The following is a 10,189-nucleotide window of genomic DNA, read 5'->3' as shown; positions in this document are numbered from 1 at the left end:
AAATCAATATGAGCGTCACCAAATCTTTAGTTTGTTGAAGCAGGTAGCAGTTTTAAACAAATTTTGAGAAACTCAGACAGATCGAGCGGCTTCATTACTTTTAATTTATATATTATTGTGTAAAAATAACTGTAATTTATAATTTTGTACATAATTAATAAAATATCTGCGGTAAATAATAACGTTACACATTTTAATTTAAATAATACATCATTAAATTTGATAACTACGTATGTAGCATACAATATAAAAATGCGAATACAGGGTTTATTTTCAACTAACATTTGTATTATCCTTCAACACATCTTTCAAAATAGAACTGGAATTTCTATTCGCCGCGAAATCAGCAAACGTTGGCAGCACAACTTCGTTTAAAAGTAATGGCGATTGCCGCACACTGGTTTTCCTACTGCTATTACTACTTGAACTTTCACCACCCTCCTTGGAAGCCGCACCTACCGTCACCGTTGAGGCGTCCAATAGATTAGGAAGATTCCTTGGTTTGGATTCAGCTTCCAAGAACTTGACAAACGCCTGCGATAACGATTCTGACGACATATTGCGATCGCTCAGTGCCTGGGGATGCAGGAGACTCGAAAACCAAGTGCTCTGGTCTTTCTTGTTCAGATTAACCTTTTCGATGTCTTGCTGATTGAAGTCTAGCACGGTGGAAATAATTTTCAAAATTTGGTTTTGATCCTTGTTCAATGCGTTATTACAATTCACAAGACCAATAACCAGATTTTTAATGAGCATCTTATCAACTCGTCCGTCGGTCTGATTTAAAAGCTTGCTGTTCTTTTCTTCTGATTTGAGCAATTGCTGCTGAAGTTTTGCAACTAAAATCAAACAAAATAAGACGTTAAAATCATTCCACAAAATAAATCATGCAAAAAATTCAAACCAAACAAAATAAAATCAATGCTTTTGCTTGCTGTGGTGGAATGTGTTGAATGCAAGACGCTAAGCGTGAGTCTTACACAGATACCGATTGTTCGTGCCAATATTACCAGTACCTGATGTAATACTCACACCTAGACACCTGTTTTCATGCGTTTTAGTCGACGAACATGCCTGAAAAATCAAAATTAAACATCGCATACGAGCCAAACAACGCAACAAAACTTTTGAGTGTGCAAGCCAAATGTTGCGTTTGAATATATTAACTTGTGCATGCAAAAAATAAGGGTGCTGTGTACATCCGCACTTCTTGTATCCCACTTAGTAACTTGAGTCTATAAACAACAGCTCACTGTTACCAAATGAGATTTAAAAAGCACAGAACATCGAAAGCGTGCATATTATGACAAACATACAAGTTGTGTGTTACGATTAGAAAAAAAAAAACAAGACGAGACAGAACTAAACACACTACATACGTTCATAATACATTGAAAATAATTATATTATTGTATTAATGATGAACGATGGACTGTATGTCTGAACGCTATAATATCAACCGATACTCTGAGTGTGCGTGCTTGCAGAACACCCAGAATTACAGATGATATTGGGCCCTCAAACACAACTAGTTTGTCAGTTCGTGAAAATATCCAATACTGATAGTAATACTAAAACTAGCACGCAAAAACAATTTCGTGCGTTACGTACCTTCCTCCTTCATCATGCCTACATGCCGCTTGGAAGCCTCTACCTGATCGCTGAGCCGTACGGCAGCCTTGAGGCCCATCTTGCTTTCGTCAAGTTGTTTCTTCAAATCGCCGATCGTCGTCTCCAGGTCCGCTTGCATCCTCTTTTCGACGGCGACCTGACGGCGAACGCGTTCGGTCTCCTCAAAGATTACCTTATCTTTTTCTGTGCGAGAAAACAAACAAAGACGTGTTAAGTGTTTTGTGATAATGATACCAAGATTAAGCGAACGAAGCAGATAAGAACGCCGGGCTTACCACGTTGGAATTGTTCGAGGACAATCTGCAGATTACACAGCGCTGCGTTTTGCTTCTCCATTTGATCCTCCAATTCCGACATTTTGCGTTTCAGTTCGTCGCGTTGATTCGTCACCAATTGTAGATTGGTCTGCAAAGTTTCCACCTGTTGATTAGCGCGAATATTCGCCGATGTGAATCGTGTGCTGGAATTCTTTTCTTTCTCAACAATCGCCTGCATCTTTTGCTGCATTTCTGCGCATTTTGTTTCAGCTGTTTGAATTTCCTTGGTATACATCTCTTCAATTTCGATTAGATGTTGTCTCAAACTTTCTAATTGCCTGGTTAAATTAGCTTCTTTCTCTTGTTGAACCACCCGCTCAGCGTACAATTCCTTAGTTATTGATTGCTCAGCTAAAAGGGCTTCTGCCAATTGAGCACATTTTTCGCGTAGAAAATCACCATGTTCAGTGAGTTTCTCCAATTCTTTTTCTTTCGCTAACAGATCTTCAGAGGAAATTGATGTTCCGTTAAGTTCTGCAAGTTGTGTTTCAAACGTTTTACTTTTCTCAGTCTCGATGACCAACAACTGATGGAGACGTTGAATTTCTTCATGGTATGTAATATTTTCTTGATGTTTCTGTTGCACAACTTTGATAATCTCATTTCGAGACGCGTTCAGCTCATCTATTAATGTTTGGAATCGTTCTTGTTCACCTTTATGCGCATCACAAGCTTTCTGAAGCAGCAATTTTTCTTTTTCAATTAAATCAATTTTCGTTTGGAGTTCAGTAATGGTCAGCATTAATTTAGAATTCTCAGCTTCATAGGAATGCATGTTGTTATACTGATTGATCAATTCATTCTTCTCCCGGATTAGTGACTGCACCATATTATCATCATTCTTTTGATAAGCCTTCAAATCTTTGTAGCATAGAATTAAATCCTCAACATCCTTCTTGAAATGACGATACTGCAAAATGTAAGTCGATCTTGCTAGGGTCAAATCTTCGTTTTCTTTCGATAAATTTTCTGTAAGATTTTTCAACTTTATAATATTTTGCTGCATGACATCGACCGTGCCATTCAATTCAGACAAATGTTGGTCCTTTTTCAAAGATTGCTCAATCTCGGTGGTCATTTCTTCCTTCAAATCCATAATCTCTTGCTCCGCTTCTTCCAATTTCCTCTCCAATCCTTCCCTTTCGGCAACATACCTGGTATTATCGCGTCGAAGCTCTAAAATATTGGCTGTGAGCGTTTCAATTTCTTCTTGAAGTGTTTCTAAATTCAAGTTTTGCTCCGCCATACTTTCATTGTCCAGTTTAACCTGATCTTCTAATTCTTCGCGTTCATTATCGCATTCACTAAATCGACGCCGGATTGTCTCCAGATATGACTTCAGAGACTTATTCTCATCATCTAGTTTATAAAAATTGCTCTGCCATTCTTCAAGGCTCTCCTTTGCTATTACAAGATCTTTGTTACACAAACTCAGTTGACTCTTCAGGTCGTCAATCATATTGGATCGAGTTTCCTCTAGTTCACCTTCAAGTTGATCAATGCGTTTATAGCACTTCTCCAACTGCCCGTCGAGATGTTCATTCATTTCGGGAATAGTGTGTAGCGTCATGTCAGCTTGTTTAGATTCCTGTAATTGAGCAATTAACGCCTCATTATTATCACTGAGTTGAGAACACTCAGTTTCGTAGTGTTTCAATTCGTTGTTTTTCGTCTTCAGCGAACTGGACAGTTCCTGGGTATTCAACATTAATTTCTCAATTTCGCTGTTCTTCTCAGCCAAAAGAAGTTTTTTTTCGGCCGCTGCATTTTTGATCTCTTCCTGCATCGACTCACATTTCCATTTGTAATCCAGTATACCATTCACGATATTCGTCACCAGACTATCGTAATCTTTCATATTATCGTCTGATTCACCTTTCGCAACACTCCACCTGTTCAAGTTGAAATCAATTCCATTCAGTGCCGTAACCAATATATCAATATATTGCTGATGACCAGTAGTGGTCACAGAGGTGGTATCACCAGATAAATTACGAATATCTGAATCCGTGCTCCGCCGTAATTTTTGCAACTCTTCTTCGTAAATCGCAATTTGCCTGTTGTAATCAGCAACCATCGTTTCAAGCCGATTAATCTCTTCAATACTAACCCTTGGAGAACCAATATCACTAGACTCTCGCCGGAATTGATCAATTTCACTTTGTAGTGCCTGAATTACTTCATCGCGTTTAATTTTCTCAGACTCCAAGAATTTTATCCGCTTTTGCTCTTGTTCAATACTGCTTCTAAGGAGATGGTTTTCTTTAGCCAAGTCTTGTTGTTGCAATTTTAGACCGGAATTCTCCGTCTGGAGTTCATCCTTCATCGCCACCAATTTATCTGTGGTGCTTTGGCAGTCCTGGTCAAGTTGGTCCAAACTCTGCACCAGTTCCACCTTTTCGCGCTCGAGTTCGCGAATTTTTGCCTCCAGTGCCGCATCGTCCAAAACCAGTTGGTTTTGTGTATCCGACTTGCTTTCCGTCACCTCCCATGACCACTCGTCCTAATTTTCCACAAAAAAGAAACAAAGAAAACAAATGAATTAGATAAAATGCAGCGACATAAAGTCTATCAAGTATAAGTTTATCGCTGTGTTCAGGTAAAACCGTGAATGTTGGCATAGTTATAATCTTCCGGTGGTGTAAATTTTATGAGTCTTTCGGCACGTTCACGTCTCCGTGTTCCGTGTTTGCGTTGCTCGAAATTTGGTTGTATCAACAAAAGAAAATAGCGGTCGCGTTGTCGTTGCTGCGACTATTTAAACACCACGCAATCATACAAACAACGGACGCGCCGACAAAAATAAATACGAAAAGGTGCAGTGTGAGGTACGAAAATGTGTCTATATGTACAGAGTACATTGGTGCGCCATTGGTGGAAGGACCCACTTTGGACGCGGAGGGAAGTGAAGGTAAACCGAATCGGAATTACAAACTGATAACGCCACACACCAACGGGTCGCGCCGCTTGCATACAACATCATCGGTATTTGTACTTCAACAGGCGAGCGTACGGCGCGCGTTTCACACACAGTCCATGATATCTTATCAGTTATTATTAACATTCAATAGAGTCTCTAGCGGCCGATTATCGTTTGCTCGTTTACCGTGCGCGACGCTTTTTTAGGTACGATATCACCGTCACATAAATCCTGGCGCATTAAACACAAGAAGCATTCACGAATTCAAAATGGCGGCGCAACAGTGCATTTCCATAGTAAAAACAACAAATACCACACTTAAAAAAACACGAATTTATATATGAAAGAAATGCACAACTTAAATGAAAGCACGTGTCGAGTGAAATGCAAATTAGAACGCAATGCTGCTTTTTACCTGAAATATCTAATACTTATAACGATGGCGCGCATTAAAACGAGCGGGTAAACAGACAACACACATAAATAACATCGGAAAACATCCACAGCTATGAGTCGACAAACGATGTTACATATTCATTAATAGTTATGAGGGTCACAGGAAGCGTCTACCATAAACAATGAGGCAAGACCTACGGCTGCGTGCGCAGCAAGGTCTTAATGTCAAGAAGTAGAGTGCGCGGAAACACATTATTTCGAGAATTCCATCCGCATGGGGTACGACTTTTTTTCGGCGATTGCGTATATGCACATGTTGTGTGCACAGTTGTGCAACTAATGTATAATGAAATTGATTATTATAATTTATCAGTGATACGGCGCGATAAGAGACTATTTAGGCAGCTTGGTATACATGTCTTCCAACTTTCAGCAAAAGCGGATGTTTAATCAGCGAGCGAATGAATAATACCTTATGGTGTGACCATTTGAGCATACTATGTCAATAAGATAAAACTTATTCAAATACAAGAATTATTACACGTTGACGAATGTTAAAAGTCACCAGGTCAAATTTTTAAACAATACTTGGGTGCAATAAAAAAAACTTACATTCCTCCTAAATTTTCTTAAATTTACCAAATTTCGGTGAAAATTAAGTATTAATTCTTTGCTTAATTGATAAATCTCTTTTGTTCCAGAATTAAATGAGATTTTTATAATTATCCGATATTAACAATAATCAGTCGTATAATTGTGATAATTAATTTGGGTCGTTACTGCTCACCTAATTGAATACAAAACTTTACACAGCATACGAAATTAACCGCAGCTTCAATGAAGCCTGAACGTGTTTGGTGGCAAAACGTGCTCTCACAACAATCCCAGCCAACCAAGGGTGTAAGGTTACGCAAGAAAATAGTGTGCAGTAAGCTGTTTGCCGCACATTAACCGGTCGTTTCTTGTGTTTCATCTAATGAAGAATTTTTGCAAGGTGAAACAAAAATTCTCTATTCTACAAGATCACAGACTGCATTCTTACGTCATACAATTACAGCGAGAATGTATTTATCATTTACTAAGAAAACATCATTAAATATATGTACCGTATTATATTAGTCATGTTTCAACAACTAATAAACGCAAAAACGTTCTAAAATTAATTTTTATAAATAAATAAAACTTACAGAATTGCCTCGAACGCACAGTACGTCACTAGAGTCGATTACGCATGCAACGTGATTGTACTTTTGATGCACGAATAAATTAACTTTATCACCATCAAGAAATGATTGTAAAAGTTTAATAATCGTTTGATGCTATAATCGGTTTCCTGACGACTAACTGAGCGATGTACCTCGATGAATGCCCCGCGCTAAACTGAAATGGCGCACGTACGCCACACTTAAGCTAAGTTTTAGCCGCGAAAGCTTTCCCGCGCGACACTGCGCACGCGCATGTTGCGCGGCTGATAAGGAAACAATGCTCGGTTTATCGCCCACTCCCATAAGGCAGGCTGGATGAAAATGTAAATTCACGTACTACATAAATGCGCCGATATTATTTCATTTAATGGAAGTACGAAACGTTCCGGCAAATTTACAACTTTAATGTTAATTTATAGCGAAGTACTTAAAATTTATAATTCATTAAATTCAAAATTCAAACAGTTGTAATTTTCCAAATTAAGCGTTGGTTTCAGACAGAAAAATGATTTATAAATTAATAAAACCCAAAATAATGCGATTGTCTACAGGGTCATCTATTATAGAAATAAATATATTCTGAGAATGTATTATAATTATAATTATAAATTAATGTAAACAATTATTCGACAATTAGTATTTTATTTGTTTTTCGTTATTCGAAAAAGTACTACTGCACCATCCAACTAACGCTAAAAGTTGCATGACCGTCGGCAAAGTACATTTTGTAACGTTTGTAAACTTGATATAATGAATATTTATACTTATCAATGGTCGTACTAAAAGTAGAAATAAATAGCGAGAACGCGATATCGATCGAAATTGGCGTACCTGCATAAACATTTAAATTATTTAGGTCGTTTGGTGTGTTTTACTTGTATAATTGGCTTTTATTGGTGCAGGTAGCCGAAGTAGCAACAAAGTGTGTTATTGAAAAAATATATATTCGAAAAAAATAACTATAAATCATGAAATAAAGTGTTAATTGATATTTCTTTTAGTCAAAAACAAAAATTAAATAATGACCTGCATTACATATTAAATAATTCAATTATTTTTGCAATTTACGATAAATTAAAAGTGTGCTTATTTAAATTATTAAATAAGAATACGAATTAGAATTTATAACACGTACATGCGACGGCTGGAGACGATTAATTGTACCAGCATGTTTCATAATGCAATACTGCAGATGTATTAACCTAATTGCGCAATGGGCACTAATATTACTATTTAATACTACTAAACTCTTTACTATGTTGTAGTGTTTTGACGATAGTCTATGTCCTCATATTCTAAAGTATTTTCACTTAAAATTAAAAAAGTATAGTATAATTATAATTTTTACGGTATTCACGAAAAGAAATTTATTTGTTGAAGGTCACAATTCACAATATTTCAATACAAGTAAAATCACGTTTCTATCAATGAATCGGTGCGCAGTCAGCGAAATTGAAATGATGCATATTCGTCGCCCGTCGCGACGACACAAAACGAGGTTTCGAGCATCGAAATTTCGTGACGCATAAGTTCAACAATTTGAACGCACAGAAAAACATGTGCGCACGGAACTACATAATAAACAAATCAATCCGATGTTGAATGACAATACTTCTGCCTTGAATGAAACTTACTAGCAAAACTTTGGTGTTTCTGTAAAAGTTGGAACTCAATAATTCCTGACTCAAAACAACTAGTCAAACGATATATACGTACGGAATAAACTAATTCTATGTTGTTGTTTTTTATGAAACCAGTTTAAATTCATTCGTTTCCATCTTACGGACCACGAATGAGAATATTTTAGAGTTTGAATTGAAAATGTTTGATTTGTTAACAGAAACTTACCCTGAAAACTGCACCAATCGCCTCCTACTTATTTCGACCGTTACGCGGTTAACACCGAATGAAAGAATATCATTGTGTTGTTTCACAACACTCATATTTATATCCTGTCCGCAAATTAGAGCTGTAGAGTATCTGATAAGATAAAACGCTCCATGCATGTATATTTTTAGTTATATTAAAAAGTAAAGCTGGGGGAGCATCGAATATAACATAATATATTAGCCTCAAACAGAACGATTATATTAACTTTGGCATTATTGCATGCTGGCGGAAAACAAATATATAAACAGACGGGGCATGGCCGACATTATGTTTACACAACCGCACCCACACTAGGGAAATATTATGAATCTCTCGTGCAGATTAATCATGCTGCAACGAATCACACTATCAAATCAATAAAAATACCCGAAATATCGCACGCAGGTCTCAGATTTATACTAGAAACGTATTTTACGTATTTTTCCGCTCATATTTCTTGGAATCCTAATAAAACCGTTGAAGAATCATTCTCTGACTTGTACTCTTTTATTATTGAATGTTTCATTTTCAATATATTATCATGTAAACTACAAATCGATAAGCAAAGTTGGTTTAGTGTTATCTTGGCTAATATTGAGTTAACGCCTAAACAGAGGTGTAGATAACGAATGTCCCAGCACAAATAAAGTCTTTGCCTGAATTCTATTTTACCGTTAAATAACTGCCAAAAATACGAATATGGCATCATCCCCAACGTTTGCAAGGGAATACAACAAATATTACTATCAACAGCGGCTAAATAGTTGACAGATGGTGCGTGATTCTTTTGATTTGGATGGAAAGTTGCATATACAAAAAAAAGATAAAAAGATATTCAAGTATACACAAAACATTAATCACTGTGTCGTTTTGTGTTAATTTTTTCTAGACAGATTTTGCATACATCGACAATAAATATGAATTTTCTTGTCAATATTGTAGTAGTTTTATAGTTTTATAGCTTACCAGTGGATTATTTGATGCAATTTTCTTCGAAATCTCCTGATTTTCATTTTGTAATCGTTTTATCTACAAAAACAAGATAACAACTAGTGTCAACCCCCATAAAACAGTGTATTATATATGAAAACACAGTAATAACCAGTAATATGGTTAGAATATGATTCATTTACCTCAATTTCTTGTTCTGAAACCTTCCTTCGGAGTACATCAACATCAGCACCTAAAACAATCAAAATTATTGGATACTGCACTACAAAATTCGACAATACTATATTTCCTAATATTTATAGGAATTACATCATTCTCCCAATGTAAGCAAGGAAATATTAATTAAAAGTAATGTTTAAATTCTTTAAATTGTTCCTCTGACATTTGTTGACAACAGTATTATGTGAGGTTAAGTGGATAGGAAGCAGAGGATTATGAGCCTTATGAGCCTTGTATACAAGTCGCACATACCTGCAACATCTTCGCTGGGCTCCGCCAGTACGTTGCTGGCTAAAGTTGTCAGCTGGCCCTTGATGTTTGATAAACTCTCGTTGAGATTTACGTTCAGCCACGACATTTTCGCCGGATTAGGCGATCGACTCTTCTTCTACTTGAATTTTGTCAAAACGCGATTTATTTTTCACTCATTTCAACTGCCAACAACACCAACATTTCGTGTCACTGTCGCTGACATGATTTAGCTCGCGACATCTGTGCGGCGCTCATTAAACCAAACAAACTCAAATAAACTTAGTTTCGAAACATTAACACTTCCAGTTTTCATTAGAATATCTTGTTATTTTAAAATCATATAAGTGAATACAATGCTAAAAGTTAAAAAAACGGGGTAATTGACATTAGCCAAAATTATATTGGCATTCCAGGAACTAATATTTTTT

The 10,189-nt window shown here is 36.5% G+C and overlaps 1 protein-coding gene across 3 annotated transcripts; it reads right to left on the bottom strand.

Annotated features, from left to right (window-relative positions):
• Positions 1-94: 94 nt before the first annotated feature.
• On the bottom strand, positions 95-10,014 carry LOC135793606 (thyroid receptor-interacting protein 11-like). 3 transcript variants are annotated; one of them, XM_065304618.1, is made up of 6 exons: positions 9,762-10,014; positions 9,473-9,522; positions 9,306-9,368; positions 1,908-4,452; positions 1,612-1,815; positions 95-839 (listed from the first exon to the last, which is right to left on the bottom strand). In XM_065304618.1, the coding sequence occupies exons 1-6, from the start codon at positions 9,865-9,867 to the stop codon at positions 274-276; spliced, it is 3,534 nt and encodes a 1,177-aa protein (XP_065160690.1). In that variant the 5' UTR covers positions 9,868-10,014; the 3' UTR covers positions 95-273. The 3 variants fall into 3 exon arrangements, with proteins under 3 accessions (XP_065160690.1, XP_065160692.1, XP_065160691.1); XM_065304620.1 differs by lacking the exons at positions 9,306-9,368; positions 9,473-9,522; positions 9,762-10,014 and adding an exon at positions 8,319-8,378; XM_065304619.1 differs by lacking the exons at positions 9,306-9,368; positions 9,473-9,522; positions 9,762-10,014 and adding an exon at positions 6,453-6,659.
• Positions 10,015-10,189: the final 175 nt, after the last annotated feature.

The sequence above is a fragment of the Atheta coriaria genome, unplaced genomic scaffold (genome assembly GCF_025399875.1).
Source record: "Atheta coriaria isolate IRGN ID8LTWV9N9 unplaced genomic scaffold, Caltech_Dcor_3.1 hic_scaffold_6_pilon, whole genome shotgun sequence".
NCBI lineage: Eukaryota > Metazoa > Arthropoda > Insecta > Coleoptera > Staphylinidae > Dalotia > Dalotia coriaria.
Note: the sequence above shows the minus strand (reverse complement) of the source record. Positions and strands in the feature narration are given on the sequence as shown.